The sequence below is a fragment of the Myodes glareolus genome, chromosome 17 (assembly GCF_982192425.1).
Source record: "Myodes glareolus chromosome 17, mMyoGla1.1, whole genome shotgun sequence".
NCBI lineage: Eukaryota > Metazoa > Chordata > Mammalia > Rodentia > Cricetidae > Myodes > Myodes glareolus.
This window is the reverse complement of record NC_142042.1, coordinates 59,579,761-59,605,185: the sequence shown is the minus strand read 5'-3', so window position 1 is coordinate 59,605,185 and position 25,425 is coordinate 59,579,761. Positions and strand designations below refer to the sequence as shown.

Genomic DNA, 25,425 nt, shown 5'->3' with positions numbered 1-25,425 from the left:
AGAGCCCAGGCTTGAGCCAGGCTGTGGGGGTGGAGGGTGGGGAGGTTGCGGGGTTGCGTTGCGGGCCTCCCTCTCTTTCTCTGGGTCACCTCCAGCAGGTTACTTCGTCTGCCTTTCTTCGACTGCATACTAGAGGTGATCATAGAAGTCCCTGCCTCCTGGGTTGGCTGAGCGGATTACATGATTGATTTCCTATAAGCCATTTGAACCACGGCTGGCGAATCCTCAAAAACTGTTTCCATTGGTCTGAAAGGGAGTTACCAGTAAATCAGAACCAAGGACAGACATTGGCTGGCACCAAACAGTTTTGAGCAAAGTCAACACACGGAGTAGTGTTATATAAGGCGGATCATGGTTCAGGGCTTCATACATGACTTGTGGGGATTTTTAGAAAAAAAAATCACGTTAAGAGGAAAACATATGCATTTAAGTGAAATTATGTGTGTGCGCTTTGATCTCTGGGGCTGACCTGGAAGCCTCTTTACCTAGGAAGCGCAAAACATTTGTCACTGCCCCGCCTCCCTCCAGCTCCCCTACCCCGCCTCCAGGCGTCAGCTCCGCTCACAGCAATCTTAAATTCTTACTGTAGTATCAACTCGTCTCTGAAGTGGGGAGAGGAGAAGGAGCCAGGATAGAGCACCTGTTGGAAGGCGCTCTAGAAAGGGAACTTTCTTCTTGTCAGTATTTGAAGCAAGCTTAGCTTCTGAAGTTTAGCGGGTCTTTCACTTTAAAATAAAAGCAGGAAGTTGAAAGCAGGCACAGAAAGAAAAGTGGGAAGGAATGGGGCTGGAGGGCCGTTCTCCCTATGTGGATGCTGCTGAAAAGCTGTAGAGTAAAACGCATACAATATTACTCTGTTTTCGTTTCTTCCCAAAACATTGAGCTGTTTTCCTTTATAGAAGAAGGGTGCACGCCCTCGGGTGGGCGGGATAGGAGGTGGGACGGTACAGCCCCTCCCCACTGGCCACTGCTGTATTTAGCTGAGACCTTGCCCCTCTCCCGACAGCGAAGCCCAGTGCTTACTGAGCAGCGCTCTGAGCCGGCACTTCCCCGGCACTTCCCCTCGAGGACCCACTAGGTCGGTCCTCAGACTCACGTCTCGTTACATTTATTTGTGTGCCATGGCCCAGGTCTTCCATGTGGCTTGATGTTCTCTCTCTCTCTCTCTCTCTCTCTCTCTCTCTCTCTCTCTCTCTCTCTCTCTCTCTCTCTCTCTCTCTCTCTCTCTTTTCTCATTCTTTCTCTAGGACAAGTGACGCTGACCCAACTTCACCATGACCAAGAAAAGGATCGCCGTAATTGGATCAGGAGCAAGTGGGCTCACCTGCATCAAGTGCTGTCTGGAAGAAGACTTGGAACCTGTCTGCTTTGAAAGGTCTGATGACATCGGAGGACTGTGGAGGTTCCAGGTAACTCTCCTGGGCCCCTACTGCTGAAGGATTCCTTTCAGCTCCTGTGTGACTCGTATAACCCAGTGCACGGAATAAGGAAGACGGTGACTGAATTCTGCCCTGGCAACTGTCACCTCAGATTTTAGACCTGTTCCTTTCTCTAGGCTGGTCGCAAAATGAAACACAAATGTCGGTTATTTTCCGTTGCCTGTTGCCACGAAAGTGGTTTTGTTTGCTTGTGTGTTTCTGAACTTCCCTGCTACTCAAAAACCGGGAAAAAGAAACCTGTGAAGTGGAGGGGCAGCAAATATTAGAAGTTGCCTGCTTTTTCCTAGTCCATGGCAGCAGATGATGAGCCCAGGGTCTGCTTGAGATTCTTTCTGTCTTCCTTTCTATTAAAAAGCTATCCCTGGGATAGGGCTGGAGAGATGAAGCAGCAGGTAAGGGCGCTTGCTCTGAACCCTATGACAGTTTACAAGCTCGGAAGTCCAGCTTCAGGGGACCTGACATCCTTTTCTGACTTCCTCAGACATCAGGTGTGAACGTGGTACACAAACATGCAGGCAGGCAAAGCACTCACAAATGTAAAATAAAAAGAAAGAATTTTTTTTTTTTAATCCTGAGGCTGGGAAGATGACTTTTCTAGAAAATACTAAAGGTTTACTACTGGAAGACCTGAGTTCCATTCCAGCACTCACGTGGGAAGGAAGGGAGGAAGGAAGAGGGGAAGAAGGAAGGAAGGAAGGAAGGATGGAAGGAAGGAAGGAATGGAGGGAGGGAGGAAGGAAGGAAAAAGAAAGGAAAATGAGAGAAGATGAAAGAAAAGGAAGACAAGCGGAATGCCCTTGTAATCCCAACCATGGGGGCACAGAGATAGGATTCGTGAGACTTAGGGGCTACCCAATGAGCCAGGCTCCAGGCTCAGTAAAATGCCCAGTCTCAGATACATAAGGCAGGAAGCAATTAAGAAGAAAACCCAACTTTGATCTTTGGCCTTTACATGTACTGTGTGTGGGTGCATCACACACACACACACACACACACACACACACACACACAGAGAGAGAGAGAGAGAGAGAGAGAGAGAGAACACAACACACACAAATCCTTTTCACTTGAAGTAACCCTGACAATCCTAGTCCCTGAACAGAATATAAAATTAAGATTGCTCAGAACAGCCAGGACTATACAGAGAAACCCTGTCTTGAGAATAAAAACAAAAATGAAAAACAAAATCCAAACAAGATTGCCCTGTTTACTTTAAACCTGCCTTCCCTTGAGAAGAGAAGGTCAAATTCCTCGGCCTTTGCTCCCTCCTCTCTCCCTTAGTCCACTGGGTTTCATCTGAATCCTATGCTTTTACCACTGGGCAAGTCGTTAGTATGTGTTGAAAATAGTAGCTGGGCACATTGCTGGATGTCTTTGATCCCAGCACTAGGGAGGCAGAGACAGGCCAATCCCTTTGAGTTGGAGGTCAGCCTGGTCTACACAGCGAGCTCAAGACTAGCCAGGGCTTTGTAGAGAGCCCCTGTCTCAATCAAACAAACAGAACCACTTTCTGCGGGAGTGAGAGCTGTCTTATTAAATGAATATCAGCCACCCTCACTGATTTTCAATCTGGCAAGCGCTGAGCTTGCATCTCGAACTCACTTTCGGACTGGTGTTGAAGTGCCACGAGCGTGTTTTGTTTTTCATCAAGTCCAGAGGTGCCAGCCACCTCCTTAGAAGAAGCTGCAAGGCACCACACAGTTGAACGGAAGTGCAGCCCTGCATCACGGCACTGGGCAGAGAGACGTCCACTCTGTTGGACGTTCGTCCTTATTCATAGGAAGAACAGGTCCCCTTAGGAGACCCCCAGTCCTCTGTCAGCCTCAGACATGAGCTGAAAGGCCCGAGGACACAGTTTTCACTTCAAAGCCTTTGTCTAGCATCTAGATAGAGTGTGACTTTGGGAAAAATCACTCACCTTCTCCGTGTCCTCTCTTCCTGCAAGAAAGAGCCTACATAGTGCTTACTGTATTAAGGTATTGTGGACAGGAAGTTACCGAGTAATTGGTTGCTTCTGACAGTGCTTGGTGCACAGGGCAGCATGCCAGATATTGTTCAGTAGGCCTAGACTTGGACCTGCATACTTAGTACTTCCGCTAAGCTTCAGGGTCGGATTTAATAATTTCCAGGCAAGCATGAAACCAACGCACGAGCAGAGGAAGCTGGGAGAGTATCCAACATCCTACCAGAATGTCAGGTTTGTGATTTAGGTTGCTACAGTGGCTTGAAATCACTATCTTCTAAAGGTCTAATGACATGCATTTTCTGATTGTCCTCTTGGCAGAATTTCACTACCTTATGAGCATCAGTCAGCTATGTTTGGTCATGATGCCCTAGCTTCTGTCAAAACAGGCATGTGTTCAAGGCTCGGCATTACATTCTAGAGTCGCTCAGGGCACCTGGCATGCCTGCATTAGCCTTCCAATATACTTATGTCTAAACCAGTGCCTGCGCCAGGCTTAATGGCCCACAGCCTTCATCCCAGCACTCAGGAGGCAGAGGCAGGCAGATTTCTGAATAAATGAGAATTTAAATTCTAGCTGGGCTATGTAAAATACAGTGGCCCATGCCTTTGATCCAAGCACTCAGGAGGAAGAGGCAGGCAGATCTCTGTGAGTTCAAGGCCAGCCTGGTATATGTAGGAAGATCCAGGATAGTCAGAGATACATCATAAGATCCTGTCTCAAAAACAAAACTAACTAACTAACTAACTAACTAACTAACTAACTAACTAACCGAGTCCCTGAGGAGCATACTGTCCTGGTGTCCACTCAGGATGCTCCAGGAACCGGGAACCCTCATTCTCCCACTTGTCCATCACCCAGTTGTGGAAGCTGAGATATTGGACACTCATGGTTTACTAGACATTTCACATGGCTAGTAATCATTATAGCGATTCCCTGAGAGTTTACTTATTGACATCTGTTCACCACTCCCATGCTTATTACCTGGAGTCTTGTCCTTCTCTCCACACCATTAGCTTTAAGTTAGTTAACAGCTAATTGTGGATGTCCCATGCAGACTTGATCCCAGCACTTCGCGCTCTCCCATTGGCAGCAAGTACCCTGTGAAGAACCCCAGAGTTCCCTTTTCAGTGACGAGTCCTTGGGTTTGGATATTTTCCTTCCTTCCCAGATGCCACTGCCTCCACTTTGCTCTTTCTCTTTGTTTCACGTAAATATCCTTTCAGGTGTGTCTTTTGCTACCTCTGTTCTTTTTCTGCTTAGCTTGCAAAACTAGTATTGCCTCCTTCGTGTTATAGATTACTACTTTCTGATACTAATTTTGTAAGTTTTCTTAAGGCATCGTGGCTCACATCTGTGACCACTTGGGGCCTTGTCTGGTTCCCCTATTGTTAGCGTCTTATCCTAATTTTTCATGATTGGCGGGTCCGTACACATAAGCCCATGCTGCACTTAGAGCGACTTAGTTCTTCCTGCTGCTGGTTTCGTTCGATTGATTTTGTGGTGGTGTTGTTGTTTTGTTTTGTTTGTTCGTTTTGTTTCTATTCCAGGACCCCTATAATATTTGATAGCCACGTCTCTCCAGGCTCCTCTTGGCTTTGATGATTTCTTAGGCTTTCTTACTTCGTTGGTTTTGCTTCCTTGGTTTTGATCTCCTCGCAGATTTGAGGAGGATTGGTCAGGTATCGTGTAGAATCTTCTCCTTCGAATGAGTTTGATACTTTTCTCATAGCTGGCCTGAGGTTGTTTTGTTTGGAAAAGATGATCCTCGAGGTGAAATCCTGTTTTCAGTGTGATCGTTCTTGTTAGGACTTTGCACCGTTTATGTTAACCTTTGTGTCTGAACTTGCAGTGGAGTGTGTCCGGCTTGACTGCCGCTAAGTTCACTCCCATTTCTGCCTTCAGAAGAAAGTTACAATGGCCAGCCACGCTAAGGACTGTTGACTACTTCCAGGAGTCTTCAGAATCCAAAGGCAGGGGAGCAGGCACCTTAACAGTATCAATTCTTCCAATTCACAAAGACAACAGCTTTCCTTTGTTTCAGTCTTTGATTGGTCTTTTTCCCTGATTTGTAGTTTATTCATATTGCCCTATACATCTTTTGTTAGATCTATGCCTAAGTATTTAATAGGGGGGATGGCCTGGTATATGATGTGTTTTTAAAATTAAAAATTCCAGTTGCTCATTTCTTGGATACAGGTAGTCTACTTACTTGTTTGTTTTTGAGGGTCTTTCTCTGTAGTCAGGATTCTTCGACTCATCTTCCACACCTGGTCATGTAACTGACTGTGTACATGTCTAGTGTCCGTGCGTGTGTGTGTGCACATACGCGTGCATGTACAAGTGTGCACACTGGCAGGTTCACATGTATGCAACCTCAAGCTTTGTTCCTCGGGTATGGTCCATCTTTTATGAGAGATGGTCCCTCTCTCCCACTGGCCTTGCTCTTACTAAGAAAGCAAGGCTGCCAGGCAGCAAGCCACAGGGAGCCATCAGCTTCCACCCCTTTGATGTTGCAATTGCAAGCAAGCACCTAGCACCACAGCTGGCATTTTGTTCTTGTGGGTTCCAGGAATTGAACTTAGGTCTCCATGCTTGCAAGATAAGCACTGAAACTGAGCCATCCCCTAGGCTGCAGTGACTTGTAACTGACCTTGTTTGGCATGACCTGCCTGTAATCCAATAGTTGCAGTTTTGTTTTTTTGTTCTTTGGGATTTTTTTTTTACATAAATGCCGACATAACTGTAAACAAAGTTAGTTTTTGTTTCCTCTTTCATGACTTATAGGTTTCCAGTGCAGTGCTTGCCTATGGCAAGAAAGGACATCCTTGTTCTTAATCAAATTAACACACTTAGGGACTGGAGAGATGACCCAGCAGTTAGGGGCACTGGCTATTCTTCCAGAGGACTTGGGTTCAATTCCCAGCACCCACATGGTAGCTTATCGCTGTCTGTAACTCTAATTCCAAGCGATCTAATGCCTTCACACCAGTGCACACCAAAGAAAGTTAAATTGTATATTTTTTAAAGCTTGAACCACTTAGTCTCTCACTGTTAAGCACAATATTACCTGCTTGCATGTTTTAAATTGTTTTTATCGACTTGAGGAAGTGTTTTTCTATCCTAGTCTGCTGAGCCTTTTACTTTATCGCAAGTGTTTTACAGATATTTTAATAAAAACAAAAGAAAAAATTCTACCTTTTAAACTATTTTCCTTATTAAAATTATATGCATAAATTATATATAATTAATACATTGTACTCAAAAGGTATGCATTAAACAAGGGAGAGAGTATATAACAAATAATTATATAAAAATTTATATATATTTATATATAATATAAATAATTAGGATGTACATTTAATTTCATGGTCCTTATTACTTTTTCACTTAAAGTTATAGCAGGACACTTTCAATATTCTTACATGTATTTAAAGTTTGTAGAGTTTTGTGTATGTGTGTGTATATGTGTATACATGCATGTTTTACGCACATTTGTGTGCACATCCACATGTTTGTGCATGCATGTAGAAGTCATCCTCCTTTTCATTTGTTTGTTTGTTTGTTTTTGAGACAGTGTTTCTCCCTGGGAATGCTGGTTTGCTGGTTAGGCTACCTAGCTCCAGAGATCTCCACCTCCTCAGTGCTGGGATTATAAACACACACCAGCACACCCAACTTTTGTTTCGTTTTGAATGTGAATGGGTGGCTTGCCTGAATGGATGTCTTTGCACCACATCTGTGTGTTCAGAGACCAGAAGAAGACATCAAGTTTTTTGGAACTGGAGTTAGAGATGCTTGTGAGCTTCCACGTGAGTGCTGGGAAGTGAACCTGGATCCTCTGCCAGAGCAGCCAATGCTCTCAAGTGCTGAGCCACCTGCAGCCTCACACCTGGATTTTCAGGTGGTACAATGTTTCCAGACAGTGCTGCAATGTGTGCTGGTAGTTCTCACTTGGGACTTGCATATTGTAATCAGAGGATGGCAGAGACAGACTCTTTACACAGTTAGAACTTCAGTAGGAATGGCTGGAGTTCCTTGGAACTAGCTGAATAATTCTCAGTTTCAGATATTCTCACCGTGGGCCTCTGGGTGCTTCCTAACAGTGCAGTGGTCTCAGGATAGCTGGACTGCTTCTATGGGTTTTGGCTTCCACTAGAGTGAGCTTTTGAAGTGTCTCAACCAGGTACTGCAAGATTGCTTATGATTTGATCTTGGAAGATACTCAATGCTGTGTCAACTGCATGCTGCTGGCTAAAAGAAAGTTATAAAGACAATTCAGTATCAAGAGCAAAGAAATCACTGTAAGGGAGACAGATATTGGGTGATGTGGCAGTGTGATGTGTGCGTGTGTGTGTGTGCGTTGGTTAAAATCTGTTTCACTCGGATAACTTAGATAACTTTTTACTGTGCTCTTGGCTGCTTATAAACCATAAGGTTGAGTCTCAAGTTGCCATAAAAACATCTTATTTGCCACAGGAAACCCCTGAAGAAGGAAGGGCCAGCATCTACAAGTCCGTGGTCATCAACACCTCTAAGGAAATGATGTGTTTCAGCGACTACCCCATCCCAGAGCATTACCCCAACTTCATGCACAACTCCCAGGTCCTCGAGTACTTCAGGATGTATGCTAAAGAATTTGACCTTCTGAAATATATACAATTCAAGGTAAGGGATTTTCTTTGCTTCCTGCTCAAAATCATTTGTCAGGCCAGTGAATCGTGAAGTTTCATTTGCCTGTGTATCTGTCAAGACTGGCTTGAAATAGTCATGTATCTATTCTAGCCAAAGACACCTTGAATTATGGTCCTTGCTCTACCATAGATTAACTTGGTAAATGAGTTTCTCATCTTCAATTTCTATAAATTTTCTTGTTTATAAAACAATATGATTATCCCAGATAGTTCCTGGTTCCTTTTTTTCTGGGAAGTTTTCTGTCACATCTCTTTACTCTGTAAATCATAGCCATAAAATAACACATATTTATGACTTCTGGCAAAAGCCCAAACGGTCTCCTCGCTATTCTGCTAAATCGTGCCCAAAGTAACATTCAACAGCAACTTCCAAAGCCAGGAATTTGCAGCCCATAGATGTCCTTTGTTTAAGAGAGACGCAGCTTGAATAAACTTGCCACTGAACCAAGCAGTAAAAAAATGCAGAGACAAAAAACGAGGCAGAGGAAAATTGTATGATCTATAGAATTGCTAAAAATGAAGAGGCCCAACAAAAGTGGCACATGCTGAGGAGAGATGCCCACGGCTACCCATCAGGACATGATGCACCAGGCTGCAGGGAAATTTGTCACAGCACAGATTCTATCCGGACTGTGTCTCCAGGGATGAAGAGGAATCTTCCAAGAGAAGACTGACCTGTGTAAATGCTCGTGACAGAGAGAACTTTGTGTAGTTCAGGATGGCAGGGTTTGGCAGGATCTCTTTCAGTCTGCTAAGACAGCTTGCCCAAGGCTCCTGATGCACACCATTCTTGTTGTGTTGTGCAGCGTAACCCATATTTGCTTATTGATTTATTTGTTTATTCTACAAAGTTAAAAATTATACCATCAATTACCCCATCTCAGAGCCTCTTTAGAGTCGCTTGTGGAATGAACAGGTGTAGAAGGCAGAGAAAGACTCCATTTCGGACAATGAGGGCCTTCAGGGTTCTGTTCTGTTCCTGGTAGAAAGGGAGATCTGTATCAGAGTCACATGTTCAAGGCCAGCCCCTGCAAACAGGACTGGGATAAACAGACACAGCCGTGGGGAATATCAGGGGATGGAGGAGGAACGGATCGTTTGTGCCTTTATCACTAATGCCTGGGAGAAGCCTCTGGTTTTATTCAGGTACTGCAGAGCGTTAGGGCACAGACCAAGACACCCAGCAATCTGTGTTGTTCTGGGAGCATTCGATTGCTTATCCAGTTTTGTAGCCTGCCCCATTAACATTCGAGTGTGTGGATCAAATATCCCTACGGAGACCCTATGAGGGATGGTGCCTGTGACAGCCCCTTTTGTACCGCTCTGCAGGGAGTTGTGTCAGGGAAGACATATACTCCATAGGTGGTGGTTACAATTCCCTGTCCCTTTTTAGACCACAGTGTGCAGTGTGAAGAAGCAACCTGATTTCTCCACTTCGGGCCAATGGGTGGTGACCACTGAATGTGGAGGGAAAAAGCAGGTGGATGTCTTCGATGGAGTCCTGGTTTGCACAGGCCACCACACAGACGCTCACCTACCCTTGGAAAGCTTTCCTGGTGAGTCACCTACCAGGAGGGAAGACGCTGCGGCCATGACTGTTATCTGACCCCAGAGGAGTGGGAGGGGTGTGGTCTGTGTGATTCTTAAAATAAGGTCTTGCCCTAATTAAATACATCCCCCTGAGGATGTCAGGGTCATGTGTATTGCTGCCATTTTGGAAGTGGACCCGGTGACAGTTTGAAAGACTAGAGGAAAGGGCTAGAGGTATGTGTATCATCATGAGCCACAAATGTCATTTTTTGTCAATGACCTATGCCATAGTAGTCCCATAATATTGTAACAGAGTTGCAGAGTTCTGTGGTTTTGTAAGGACTTAGCCACTGTGACCTGAAGCCTGAAGTGCTGTTGGTAGGGTGCGGTGTAGATCAACCTACTCTACTGTCAAGTTGTTTAAAATTATAGCATGTAGACCTGTTAAATGCATAACACTAGACAATGAGTAACTTACTTGTTCTGCACTTAGTGCACTGTACTTGGTGTAATTCTTCTTGTATTTAAAAAGTGTGTTACAGAGTCATAGGCCATATTATGGCAACCATGGCCTCCCAAACTCAGGCTTATTGTGTCCCTTCTATTGATGTGCGCCGTCTAGGTGTGTATAGTGTCTGTACAGTGATGAAATCTATTTTCAACATGTTCCTAGAATGATTATGTTCCTGCCAAGCAGCACATGACTGTATTAAACTCATGGTGACTGTGTTTTCCTCAGGACCTAAAGAAAATCTAGAGTTCTTGATTAGTACTAGCTGGAATTAGAGATTTTTCATCAACTGAAGAAGAACAAAACAGAAATATTGAATTTCTAAAAATGAAGTGAAAGCTTAAAGCATTTCATCTCATGTTTCTGGTCTGGACTTTTACCTTCAAAAATATATTCTACATATGCCCTATACACATATAAAAATGTGTGAGTAAGGGCTGGAGAGATGGTTCAGTGGTTAAGAGAACTGACTGTTCTTCCAGAGGTCCTGAGTTCAATTCCAAGCAACCATATGGTAGCTCATAACCCTCCATAATGAGATCTGATGCCCTCTTCTGGAATGCAGGCATACATGCAGACAGAACACTTCATACATAATAAATAAATAAATCTTAAAAAAAAGAATTAAAAATTTTTTTTTAAAAAAATGTAGCAACGAAAAGAGAGAGGATAGTGCAGGTTTTCTGAGCCTGTCTGGATTTGTGTCTGCAAATTCAAAATGCAAATTATTTATGATGGGGGAATCCAAAAGGCAATGGGAGAAGAAAAGGAACAAACATTTAGAAAGGCGAGAGAGCTGCTCAATAAAAGGAGAATGTGGGAAATCTAAGTTTAAGCTTTAAACACCACAAAAGAAGCAAACGTGGGATTTGGCAAATAATGTCTTCATACAAACCATCCCCTGATAATTATTTTCCCTTCTCTTGTAGGAATTGAAAAGTTCAAAGGAAAGTACCTTCACAGCCGAGACTATAAGAACCCAGGAGAATTCACTGGGAAGAGAGTCATTGTAATTGGCATTGGGAATTCTGGGGGGGACCTGGCTGTCGAGATCAGTCACACAGCCAAGCAGGTATGCATCAATAATTGGTTTTTGCTTCACTCTTACCAAGGAAGAAGACCCAGGAACGAACATAGAGGCCTACACATGGCCCACCCAGGCCAGCAGCAAACACATGTGGATTGTTCGCTGCCCAAGTTGCTGCTTTAGGGTTGATGCTGAATATATAAAACCTAGAAATCAAAATTTTCAAATGAACCTAGGAATTTCATTGTATCAAGGAAGTTTGACATAATGCTCTTTAAAGACTTTTTATTATACTGTGTGTGTGTGCACGCGCACACACACACACGTGTGCATCTATCTGTCTGTCTGTCTCTTTCTCACTCTCTGTGTGTGCATCTATGTAATAAGGAGAGCGCTAGTTAGTTCCCAGCTGCTTAGCCCCAAAATAATCTCATAGATACTGTGTTAATTAAATCACTGCTTGGCCCATTAGCTCTAGCTTCTTATTGGCTAACTCTTACATCTGAATTTAACCCACTTCTAGCAATCTGTGAATCGCCACAGTTGGAGCTTAACTTTTACAGTTATTTGCTTTGTGTGGGGTAAGGGGAGTACAAAAGCATGGAGCTGCTTTTGAAGAGCTGTGAGCTATACTGATCAAACACTGTATGGTGTTTCCCATATCCCAGGTCTTCCTCAGTACCAGGAGAGGAGCTTGGATCCTGAACCGCGTGGGGAAACAGGGATATCCGATCGATATGGAAATCTCTTCTCGACTTACCTACTATTTGTCAAAGATCTTTGGTTCATCAATAAAAAATGGATATTTGGAAAGACGGTTGAACCAAAGGTTTAATCATGAAATGTTTGGCCTGAAGCCCAAACACGGGTATGTTTACAGGATGGGAGAGGGGCTGGAGATGGCTGAGATCTTGTGCCCTCTTCTGTCATGTAGGCTTACCGGCAGGCAAAACAGTGTGTACATAAAAAACAAATAAATCTTATTTTAAAAAGCTTGTCCATTCTGAAAATGGTGTGGAAAGCTAATGAGAAGGCAGTGCACAGAGAACTGAACCATTGGAGGTGAGAGAAGGAAAAAACTGTCCAGCTGAGGAATAGGCAGATATGGGATTAATAGTTTTGTGGTTTGCATAAATGTGTAGACGGCTGGTTTAGAGATAAAGGATAGTGTCTAGTTAGGATATCTATTGCTGTGAAGAGACACCACGACCATGGCAATACTTATAAAGAAAAAACATTTAATTGGGGTGACTTACATTTTCCGAGGCTTAGTACATTATCATAGTGCAACATGGCAGAGAGCAGGCAGACATGGTGCTGGAGAAGGAGCTGAGAGCCCTACATCTTGAGCTGAAGACAACAGGAAGGGAACTGAGACACTGGGAATAGCATGAACATAGGAGACCTTAAAGCCCGCCCCCACAGTGGCACACTTCCTCCAACAAGGCCATACCTCCTAATAATGCCACTCCCTGTGAGCTTCTGGGGGCTAATTCCAGTCAAACTACATCAGATAGGGACGAGTTTGGAAAGGAGAATAAAATCATGAGGTTGGAATGTAGAAAAGAATCCACATAAAGGTTAAAATCCATGCAAGTTAACTGTAACAAAACTGGTCTTTTTAAAAGGACTCAAGAAGCTGGAAGCAGGGATCTGGCACCCCACCCCATGCTGTCCCCAGGGGACACTGCTTACCCCATCAGAAGTGTAGAAAGCTATTTTGACAAACATTCTAAGATCCTAGGCTGTGTAATCTTGGGAAGTCACTCAACTCTCCAGGCCTGTTTCCTCATCTCTAAGTCTTGGGTAATGGCACCTGCTATACTTTCTTTATAAAGTCTGAGAATCAAGGAATTTAATGCCCAGAAAAGCTTTCTCTACATAGACTATATGTTGCTACACATATGTAATTTGTTTGTGGCTCGGAAAATTATGATTTAAGTCTATCTCTTGAGCCTTTGGAACTGGAACTGAACATAATATTCATGACCTATTCCTGCCATTTCTTGAGAGCTGCCTGAAACGTTGTCAGGAGCCTTACCATGCTGCAGAACATAGACCTGTGTCAGCGTCTTTGGCCAGATAGAAGGGGTAAACCCTGGCATGTTTTACCGCCGGAGCAGGCTCATACTCACGTGCTGATTCCTTTCTCGCCTTCTTCTTTACTCTCACCTCGGCTCTTTGTCTGTCTTACCACTCACAGACCTCTGAGTCAGCATCCAACCATCAATGACGAACTGCCAAACCGCATCATCTCTGGCTTGGTGAAGGTGAAAGGGAACGTGAAGGAATTCACGGAGACAGCTGCCATATTTGAGGATGGCTCCCGGGAGGATGACATCGATGTAGTCGTCTTTGCCACAGGCTACAGTTTTGCCTTCCCCTTTCTTGAGGATTCTGTCAAAGTTGTCAAAAACAAGGTGTCCTTGTATAAAAAGGTCTTCCCGCCTAACCTGGAAAAGCCAACTCTTGCCATCATCGGATTGATTCAGCCCTTGGGAGCCATTATGCCTATTTCAGAGATCCAAGGACGCTGGGCCACTCAGGTGTTCAAAGGTGAGTGATGATATACATGGACAGCTAGGGGAAATGTTTCAGCTATATTTATGCAAGTGCTTTTAAACCTATAGGGCAGCAGTGCCTGGAGCAGAGCTAGTGCCAGAAGATTTATTTTTAATGAATCTAAAGTAGTAGTGTGTAACCATAGACATACACCAAAAAAAAAAAATACATCAGTAGTTTTTCTTAATTAGGCATGCATTTTAATCCCATTGCCGGAAGTGCTCAATTCAGAGGTGGGTTTGGCTTAAGAGCATTGAGAAAAAGGTTCTCCAGGTAACTCCCGTATACACTGTGGACTAGACTCTACTCATCTAGATTGTAAGCAGCTGCTATGTATTTGTGGCTTTAAATGATTCTTTCATTAGAAGTAAAGTCTAATATAGACTATCATGACTTAATTTCAGCCATAAATTCAGAGATACTTAGATTCCTAGAATACAGAGATACAGAGATACCTAGAATGTGGAATATTTAATTTCCCAAATCCCCAATTGCCCTCCTCTTATACCCCTCTCTCAGCTTCAGCTGTGTGTAAAAACCCTTTAGAGTTTAGGATATAGACTCAGTATGAGTCAGCAGTGTGACGAACCTTCTTGAAGACCCCTTAAATTCAGCATCATTCCAGAGTCAGAATGTCTGAGAATAATATAATTGTCCCTTTCTAAGCTGATTAGGACACAAACCTGAAGACAAACTTGTGGGGAAAACATGTAAGAATGCAATGAGCAGGGGAAGAGATAACAATGAGTTAAGTTGGGAGTGGGGGGGCTGGTACTGGAGAGATGGCTCATCAATTAAAGGCATCTGTTGTTCTTGCAGATGACCCTAGTTCATTGATCAACATGGTGGTTCACAACCATCCATAACTCCATTTTCAGGGGATCTGATGCCGATCTCCAGGGGCACTGGGCATGCATAGGGTGCACAGACAGACAGACAATCATACACATAGAATAAAATGACTTAAGGGATTTGAAAACAACCTACCTGAATACTAATGAAGGAACTAGAGAAGTTTAGGTTACAGAAGTCAAAACCTGAGACAGAGTGAAAGTTTTTCCTTTAAATCGTCAAATGGATGGTCTCTTGAAGAATGAGATTTACTCAGTATTGCTTTGAAAGATCAAACCAGAGCCATGGATTCAGAGTTTGAAGGCTGTATAGTATCAGTTTAACAATAACAACTGGAAAAGCATTTTTTTCTATCAAGCAGCACCATTTCAACATGAAACAGATGGTCTCTAAAGTAGTGAGAAAACAGAAAAAGGAGCCAGTGGCTGGGTGGCCATTTGGCTATATGTTGGGTGGAGGGATGCTCTGATAGGACACAGGGCGAAAAAAACCGCTAAAGTTCTTTATATGGTTATAACAGTACAATTTATTACCATCACTGTTTAGTTTAAAATATTCAGAATTTTTGTTGGAATTACAGCTTTTTCTCCCTACTGAAAAATTCTCATGGCAGATGGTTAATCAAAAATTTTCCAATTTCTATCATTTCTTAATTTCTTCCAGTTCTATACAGTGGGTCATATGCTGTTAGAGAACACTGGACCAGCAAAAATTAAATAGGATTTTTACAATTATGTTTAAACATGGGAATGCTCTAAACATAGAGGTGATGAATCAAGAAAGCCCTGCATCAGACTATTCTCTACATCTTTGTCTTTCGTATCTATGGGATTTTTAAAATCAAACTGGTTGTCTCTCAGTCAAGAAATAAACCTCTCCCTCCGTAATGTGTTTAGTTACTAAAAGTAAAACTTTTGGCTTCATCATGAAAAGCAACTTGGAAATCAACTCTGCATGCTCTTGAGCATCCCAAGGTCCTGTGATGGAAGCATGAAGCATTACAGTGTGTCCTCGTGGATCTGTAAGGGATAATTCCCGTGACTCAAATGAGGCGACACATGGAAGACATGGAAGGTTCTGTCTGAATACTCAGTATCTGTGTCCCGTGTTTAGAGAAGACTACGGGGGAGTTACTGGGTGTGCTCAGAAAAGGGAAGTCCCGCAGATGGCACAGCATGTGAAATCTGCTATGCAGGGACTTGGGATTAGTCTGATAGCCAAGTGATTTAAAGGGGTTCTTGTTTCTTTTTCAAGACGTCTCTAGTGCTAAAACTCAACCCTCACTCCAGAAGCAGAGTCAGACCCAGTGCTTCCAGTTGCATAGAAATAGATTTGAGGATTAATACAAAGAACGTTCCAGCAATGGAGCAGCCAAACAATTATGCCATGTCCTCGGAATATACAAGGTCCATGACCAGGGACATTCAAGGAGACATGAGGTAGTTGCTTGATACTAGTATTATAGAGAAGAAAATTGCAGTAGGCAAAATCAATTTCTATCCTGAAACTTTATGTTTCAGAATTTTATGGAGCAGTGCCTACTGCCCATTTACCTGTGAAAAAGGTTGGCTGATCTGCAGTTATTTTGGCTTAAATACTAATTGGACTTCATCTAGTTGGTCTCATTGGTGTCAAATTCCTACCCTTGGAACAGTTTGCACGTCAGAGCTTAAACTTACGTGTGAAGTTTGAAGATTATGAGTTGCCTGTGGCCTTACCCTCAACTCTTATCAAAGAGGTGGTGAGGGTTACCTTCCATGGGACTTTAGCATAAAATAGCATGCTGAGTTCTTTACTTCCGTCTTCCTCTGAAACATAAAACCTCTTTGTTATCAAGATACCATTGCAGAACTGCAACCCACTTCCCGTGAACTTCAATGGTGTGTCTCATTCCTTCTAGGCTTTTAAGACATTTACTATTTCCTCATATCTATATTTTATCTCCCTACTGAAAGACCACATTAAGGGATGGGTTGGAAGTCAGAAAAAATTAAATAACTTCCAAGGAAATACAGAGTTGTGGGGCCCAGTCCCAGTGGATATAGCTACAAAAGAACTGCCCTATTGAAGGCTCAGGGAACATTTGGGAAGTGGGTTGAATAAATTGTAATAGCCAGAGGCTCAGGGCATTTTCTGTGATACTGTGTCTCCTGGTAATGTCATAAGCTGTGCCCATAAAGTCTCACCAACATGATTGACTAGACATGAACTGAACAAGTAAAACAAGAGACATGCCTAAGTGGGTGGGGGAAAGACCACAAGACCTCAGCCCTACACAAAGAGCTATAGGCAACTAAGAAATGCTGAGAGCAGGAGATACACTCTTCCCCAGGAAGGAGCACACCAATTGGTTGTGCAATATCAAATGGTCAACCGTGAAAACGTATACATACAAGTAACAATATACAGACTGAACAGGTTATATTTAGGAATATATGCATATACATATGTGCATGTAATAATGCATGAAAAAGAGGCCATACATTGTGAAAGAGGTGTATGAGAGGGGTATATGAGAGGGTTTGAAGGTGGGGGGGAAATGTAATTGTATTATAATCTCAAAAATAAAAGAAATAATTAAAAAGTATTTTGCAAGGCCAGGGCATAATAGATTAAGTGATACATAAATATCAAAGAATGAAAGGGTTCTTATGAAAGAGGTTCCGAAATGCTGAGGACCAGAGTGTTCCAGGTTTCAGATTTATGTAATGGGTTATCTCTGGACTGAGACCGAAATCTAAACATGGGATTAATTAACTTTTTCCTATATACCTTTGAATACAACCGTTTTATAAGACTTAATACAGCTGTGCCTGCCTTTTATGTGACCTGATACACGACATAACTTATTCATTGTGGATTTTTTTTTTTTACGTATGGCATCTTCTTCAATATTCAAAAGAAGTTTGGATTTGGGAACATTTCCAATTTCTGATTTTCAGGTTTAGGATGCTCAACTTTTACCATGGTATTTTGGTGGTGGTAGGACTGAATACATTTTATAATGTCTTCTTAGACCCTGTAATTCTTTTAATTATCCACAGTGTGGTATTGGTATTAGCATTATTCCTCATTTGGAAGTAATTAACACTTCTATTTTTATTTTTTTTTCTTTAGGGCTAAAGCAGTTGCCCTCACAAAGGGAAATGCTAGAAGACATAAATAAGAGTCGAGAGGAAATGGAAAAAAGGTAAGACATTCTCCCAGGCAGACATTTGAATACTTTCTGTATTTCCCCAGTAAGAAGACTATTGAGCTATTCTTAGTCTTCATGTGTTGGCATAAGGATTTCTATTATATGTGGTAATTATCACAGGTAATTATCAGAGGGAATGATAGCACCTGCGGTTTCCATGTGGACCAGGAAGGAGAGAGACTCTGATGGGACATGTTTAAAGCCTATGTTTAGGGCATAAAAGACGTTCAGTAGGGAAAAACATAGCATCAGGTATAATACTGTTGAGGATGTTTCTCCCTCTTTAACGGCTTTCTCCAAGATGCTTTGTTTTCTCCTGTTCACAGCAGAAGTCCAGGGGTGGAGTTGCTGAGTCCAGGGCTCTCATCCTTTGCTCCTCCCCAAGCCCCTGCACTATAACTCAGGGAACCCCTGAAGCTGCTCTCTTGGAGGCCTTCCACAGCTTACTCTGGCTCCGCTCTATCCTCTCACTACTGAGAGGACTACTACTCCTTCTTGGAGTGTTTTCTCTCCCTTTTGTGGGGCACAAAACTAGTTAATTTCAACTTCCCTGCACTCATTCCTTCAGCTTCCTAATCTCTATAAAGACCTTCTGACTGTGTGCAGTCCCCAGGGATGTCATTTAACTTATACTGAGGATCAGCTTTGTGCTAATGTTAGCATTTCATGTCCCTTGTGACAACCCTGCAAGGAGGCACTGGTGATTTCCTTCTCATGAACCTTTGTGAATGCTACAGCTCTTACCTCCAGCTATGCCGTAAGTGAATACATGCTAACAAAGTCAGAGCCACTGGAACACCCAGGAAGCCGAGCTGGCAAGGTCTTCCCTGTCTCTTCTCTTCCAAAATCCAGTCTCATCTCAGCACTTCCTCTGCCATCTCTCCCCAGCTCTACGCACATTTTCTTCATATCATTTATTTCTGTCCTCCATTTTGAATCCCTCCATCTTTGCTAGCTTGGCTCGGCTTTCTCGTTCCCTCTCTGTCTTACTAGTCCTCTACAGTCATCACAGAGCAAAAGACTGGTTTTCCATCCGCTCTCCAGATCCGCTTTGTCCATATAGTTGTCACTGTTTAGTATATTCCCCTGCTAAGAACTCTTTTAACTCTTAACATCTGCTCTTGGTAAACCATCCCACCAATCTCCAGAGGACCAGTTACTCTTGGAGGAAGCCATCCTCTCTCAGCTTCCCGAGATTTCTACATCGACATTGGTGCAGAGAAGCCTTATTCTGTGCGCCCCACTAACTGAGGATCTCATGCTCAAGGAATTATGTGGCTTTCATGTCACATAACATTGCATCCTCTGGCTCTGCCAGGCTTGCCTTTCCCACTGCTACAAGCAATACCCAGATATTGTATGCTGTAGGAGGAGGCCACTTGTTCATCCCGGTCGCCCAGAACCAAAATAACCACACAGAAACTATATTATTTAAAATGCTACTTGGCCTATTAGCTCTAACTTCTTATTGCCTAATTTGTACATCTTAGTTTAACCCATGTCTAGTAAATCGCCACATGGCTGTGGCTTACCGGCAAGATTCCAACCGGTGTCTGTCTCTGGCAGGGCTACATGGCTTCTCTCTGACTCCGCCCTTCTTTTTCCCAGCATTCAGTTTAGTTTTCCCCACCTAGCTCTATTCCCCTATAGCTCTACTATTAGGCCCAAAGCAACTTCTTTATTAACCAATGGTAATCACAGAATACAGAGGGAAATCCCACATCAATATGACTGTATTTTGTGCCTATTCCCTCCCCACACTTTCACTCTGTTGTTTACCTCACTTACAATTCTTCCTTTGTTCTCTCTTTGGCTTTATTCTTTTTTTTTTTTTTTTTTTTACATCTCGAACATTTGGCTTTATTCTTAAAGTGTTTGTCAGCCCTAGCTCTCTTAACTACCTGCATGCCTATTTTGCATCCAGCCTGAAGCCTTATACACTTCTGATCTTCTTGAGCATAGTGTCTATGTGTAAAAGAGTTTAGTCTCGTTTTCCACCTGCACAGCAGCTACACCTGAATCTACTGCTGCTTTAGCCAATAACTATAGCATTTCTGCAGTTACTGGCTGGATTCTCAGGCAGCTGGGACTTTTCTGTCCTGCTAGATCTGTCTCCTGCCGCTGCCACCAAATGTAGTTTTTAATTAAATCCCTATCGTTCTATTTAGCGATAAAGGTGTGTCGCCTGCACCATCTGGAACTGTGCTCCGGCAAGGGTCTGGGGGAGTAAAGAACATACAGAAACACGGGTCACTCTTGAAGCAAGAATGCCAATTTTATTACGTTCCCAGACAGCTTATACAGTGCTCTCCTTGACTAATTTTCTACTGCAAGCCCACCAGAAACCACTTCCTTGTTTTCAAGAACTTGAGAGGGTTCTGTGCTCAGAGTAGCTGCAAGCATAGAAAAATAAGTTGTTTATTCCAGGAGGCAAGAGGTCATAGAAAGTTCAGGGTCTGAGGGGCTGCAGCTCCCAGCAAAGGGCTCAGGAGTCAGAGACCAGGGTGAAAACCTGCTAGCTCATAGAGGTTGAGAAGCAGCTAACTCATCTTCCCTCTTCATTTGTGTCTCAGAAAGACAGTATCTCTTCCATTACTTCAAACCACAAAGGACAATCACACTCAAAGTCCCTCCCTCCAACTTTTTTGTGCATCTCTATGCATTTTCTGGACTCCCTCTAACTATGATTACTTTCTGTCAACTAGCTACTAGCTCTGTCTCCTGACCAAGGTTGATTTTTTTTTAATTAACACAAACACATATTTGGGGTTGATGGTGTGATCCGTTATTCCTGCAACAGTCTAGTGCATTCTAAGGTCTTTAAGGAAGGTAACACAAGGCCAGCCTATTTCCACAGCTCTGAGCAGAATATGAAGCCCACAAATAGGCACTCACAAAGCCCAGATTGGCTGGTTAGTTGACTGCCTCTTTGCCAGAACTGCTGATAGCCTGGGTGTCTGTCTTCTTTGCTTTAGGTATGTGGACAGCCAGCGTCACACCATCCAGGGAGACTACATAGACACCATGGAAGAGATTGCAGAGTTGGTGGGTGTGAAGCCCAATCTTCTGTCTCTGGCCTTCACTGACCCCAGGCTGGCACTGCAGTTACTACTGGGGCCCTGCACTCCAGTCCAGTATCGCCTACAGGGCCCTGGCAAATGGGCCGGAGCTCGACAAACTATCCTTACGACCGAAGATCGTATAAGAAAGCCTCTGATGACGAGAAGGGTTGAAAAGGGCGATTCTGGGGCTTCACTAATGACAGTACGTGTCTTCATGCTGGCCGTTGCTTTCTTTGCTCTATTCCTGGCTTATTTTTAGATGTGGTCATGTTAGTCTTCCAGCTTTCTCTGGAAGCCTCATCTAGCAACACCTTTCAGAACCCGACAAGACTGAAGACTCAGCTTCCTTCTGCTTAGAAATCACTCTCAACCTCTCTCTCTCTCTCTCTCTCTCTCTCTCTCTCTCTCTCTCTCCACCTATCTATCTATCTCTATCTATCTATCTATCTATCTATCTATCTATCTATCTATCTATCTATCTATCTATACATATATATATATCTACCTTGGTTTTCCTTCTGCAATGCTGGGGTTTCATTTATCAATTCATCTTCCTTCCTCTCTTGAGCCTCCACTTTTTCCTTCTGGAAATTCCCAGGCAGTGAAGTCAGGTCCTCTTTCATCATCTTTCAAATGTCATTAGCAGAATTCTTCTAAAACTTGACTACTGTATGTCTAATCTTGTATAACTAGACTTCAGTTTGTAATAATACATCTTGAAAAGGGCTGCTCTTATTATCAAGCACAGACTGATTACAACTTGACATTGTAATCAAAGCCAACATGTCTATCTCAGGAATTTCTGAAGAAGGCAGTTCAGCAAGAATTAATCATTTAGTGGTGAGGGCTGGAAGTCCAAGATCAAGGATGCAGACTGCTAGAAACTCCTAACTTCATGATTAATACGGTGAGGGCATTAATGGTAATGGCAAAACAGAAAATATGTCCTTAGCTAAGTTCTGATGTGTAGCACATGCTTAATAAATATTCATTGATATATATGAACTAAGCTGGCATCCCCAAGTCAATCTAATAAATGACTGCCTCCATGGGACTCTTCTTCTGTTACAATTCACTACCTATCAGATGGTTAATTTTTGTTCTTAACATTATAACTGAATAGGCCCATCTTTAAGATGGGTACTGGGAATTTGAACTCGGGTCCTCTTGCTTTCATGAACAAGTCCTGTCACAGAGCCATCTCCCTATCCCCTACTTCTGCTCGCTTTAATAAAGAAACCACTAGACCAAGCATAGTGCCACATACCTGGAATTCCAGAACTTAGGCGTTCCAGGCAAAGGCTCATCACAAGTTCAAGACCAGCCTAGTCTACATAGTGAGTTTCAGGCCAACTAGGTTTACCTTGTGAGAACTTGCCTCAAATGACCACAACAACAACAACAAAAAAGTAAAACAAGAAAAGAAAAAAATAATAAAAAATAAAAAAATAAAAAAATTTAAAAAAAAAGAAAAGAAATTGCTCCTTGGTTTTAAAAGTCATTGAGAGAATTTGGTATTTTCCAATAGGTTGGTTGAAGAATTTGGGGGGTTTTGCTTAGCTGTCTTGGCTTGATGTGCAGGTACCTGTATTAGGGTCCAGTAAGACTTTATTTAACTGAGGAAGTAAGTACGGCCAGCTGCAGAGGTGGGGTCTGCCAGTATGATTAGTATCCCCCTCCACCCTCTCTTCCCTTCAGAGTCGACACAGTAAGACTCAATGAGGTCATTTACGGAAGTTAGAATTAATTTTTACTGACATTAGTCTTAACTAGGGCATTCTGTCTAGACCAGTTCTTGTGTGCTACAGCATCATTCAGAAAAACAGGAAATGAACTGTGTAGCAAGCTTTCTTGTCAGGCTACCTTTGGACCACCAGTCCGCAAATAAGGACTCAGAGACTTATTACTAATTAGGAAAACTTAGCCTTAGCTCAGGCTTTTCCCCAACATAATTAACCCATTTTTTTTAAAAAAAAAAATTCTTTGTTCTGCTACATGGCTCAGTTACCCCTTTTTGGTACAGCACACCCGATTCTCTCTGAGTCTGTTAGTAAAATCAAGCACCTCGATTCCTCCTCTCAGTTCCTCTCTCTCTGCCCGGAAGTCCAGCCTCTACCTCCTGCCTAGCTATTGGTTGATTACCTTTTTTTTAAAAAAAAATTACACCAATCACACCAATCACAGCATCTTCACACAGTGTGCAAATATCCCACGATAGAACTGAATGGCAGAAGTTAAGAAGCATCAGCTATCATGATCACTGAACTTCCTGAGCATAGGTCCTGGTCATGCAGGCAGGGGATCTTCAGAAACAACTGCTGGGTAGTGTCTCTAAATGGGCTGCTGTCAATCATTGAAGGAGGGGCTAAGTTTGGCCAGCATTAGAATAACACAAATTTACAGAAGCAGATATGTAAGAATTCAAACTCTTTCCTAATCTGACATGTATTTGGACAACTGCCTAACATTTTACACAATGTACATTCTGTGAACTTCAGCACTGAGCCCCGGTATTGTTCCTGGCGTCTTTTTCCTTCCCCAATCCTTTTGAAATTGTTTCTCATTATTAAAATGGATCTGGATTTTCTTTTAATATGAAGATTGCTTTTGTTCAAAAATACATTGAAGCCCCGCCTCTGAGCTTTTCTTCTTTTCAGTGTAAAATTCCTCTCGTTTAGCTTGTAAAGAAAGACACTGAAATACTGCGCCTCCGGGAATGCCGTCTCTCCTTATCCGCAGTAATACCACAGGCTTCTTCCAAATCATGGAATTTTTGACTCTATCATTCCACTTAGAATGTTTAAAACTACAAAATATCATTGATTTAAACCAAGCTGAAAGCAAGACCAGAACAGGACAGTGATCTACAAAGTGTAGTTCCTGAAGAACATGTAATGATTCATCCATGGACACCTTTTGCTCTTCTGGCCATATTAAAAGATTGCACTACCTTCCCAACTATGATAAGTCTGATTACTTATCAGGAAGTAAAAAGTGTATTCTTGTAGCACCATGTGGTTTCAAACAGGGTTGGCATACAACTTGTTTCCTCAGGCAAGTGGGTCTTCACAAGTCTAGATCTTAGCACAGAAAGCATGGCATCTCCCTCGATTCTCACGAGACCCAGATCCTGTTGCTATTTCTTTTTGCTTTCTCCTGCTTGCCAGCTCTGGTGAAGCACTCACTACCCCTTCTGGTTGTAACTATGTATAGACCCGTTTATTCCCCTTCATTCAGTGAAGACTTTAGTGGCCAGCGCACTGCTTCTGTCTAGAGACACAGTTGCTCCTGAAGGTGATTTTAAAATCTGTGTAATCAGTACTTCGCCAATACAATGTACTAACTAGGATTAGGTCCAGCTACATTTAATAGAAAAGCAGTAGACAACAGTGGCCTAACATGACAGACATTTATTTTCCTCTCACAAAAATGAAAACGTCTGGAGGTAGACATCTTTTATGAGATGATTTGCTAGTTGCATAGTTTTTGCCATCCCACTGTGTCTAGCTGACTCGTGGTCCACAGTGGTTGCTGGTGCGCTAGCCATTCTATGGAATCCCATACACAAGGATAGAGAAATGGAGAAAGACTTAACAGTTCTACGTAACATTTCCACCCATCTACACACTGGGGAGGCTAAGAAATACATCTCTGGGTGAAATACTGGAGATGGACAGTATCCCAAGTTTGAAGCCAAAGCTTTTTTAAGGAGGAGAGAGATGGATGTTAAGGTAGACCCCCCGCCCCAGCACTCTCTGCCACCTCACTCTTCAGTTCTATGACGTATTTTGACATTTTTTATTTTATCTGTATATGAGTGTCGTGCCTGCATGTTTGGATGTGTATCAGAAGATGTCAGATCCCTCGGACACCATCATGTTGGTGCAGGGAACCAAACTTGGGTCCTCTTAATCACCAAGCCATCTCTCCAGGCCTCCCTATGACTTTCTTACTCAGATGGCTTACTGGTCTACCTCGCCTCACCAATCTACACCCTTGATCTTGTCGAGGATACTGCCAGTGCTAATGACTGCAGGGTCCATGAAACCTCAGTGGCAGGCGTCCTACTCTCCCAAGCCACTTCTCATCTTCTCAGCTCACTAGGCTACGCCTGTGCCCTTTGTTCGTCGACTCCATGTGCCCTCCAACAGCCCGCTTTGCCTTCACTCTTTAGTCTACTGGTTTTAAATCGCTAGTCCAGCGGTATACTCCCAGCCTACCATGCTCTCTCAACTCCTCTGTTGCCTCCTGGGCTAAACTCCATCATGAACTGAATGCGTGCAATTCCCACATTCACAGTAAGAGAAAACACCACTGTGATAAGTTGGGCACCACATATAAGCAAGCCTTCTGCAGTACCTGCCAGTCACACTTCAGGCGTCTTGCCAATTCTCCGTCCCACTCTTTATTTCACTACCTCCTGGGACAATTAAAAAGAGGTTGCTCGGCAGAGTTGTAAACGGAATTATGAAACCATCAGAATGTGGCTCCGCTCTCTACCGCGGCCAAGTAGTTGGCTGTGATCTTGTTAAAGGGCCCATTCTAATTCCGTACCTAGGGCATAAGACCTCGGATTCGGCCTTTCTAA

General features: G+C 43.0%; 1 protein-coding gene across 1 annotated transcript; it reads left to right on the top strand.

The window, feature by feature from the left end:
- Positions 1 to 1,000: 1,000 nt before the first annotated feature.
- Positions 1,001 to 23,430, top strand: Fmo5 (flavin containing dimethylaniline monoxygenase 5). Its single transcript, XM_048447274.3, has 9 exons — positions 1,001 to 1,078; positions 1,248 to 1,409; positions 7,883 to 8,071; positions 9,491 to 9,653; positions 11,068 to 11,210; positions 11,834 to 12,033; positions 13,369 to 13,721; positions 17,697 to 17,769; positions 20,751 to 23,430. Exons 2-9 carry the CDS (start codon positions 1,275 to 1,277, stop codon positions 21,094 to 21,096), a joined length of 1,602 nt encoding a protein of 533 aa, XP_048303231.1. The 5' UTR covers positions 1,001 to 1,078; positions 1,248 to 1,274; the 3' UTR covers positions 21,097 to 23,430.
- The last annotated feature ends 1,995 nt before the right edge of the window (positions 23,431 to 25,425 follow it).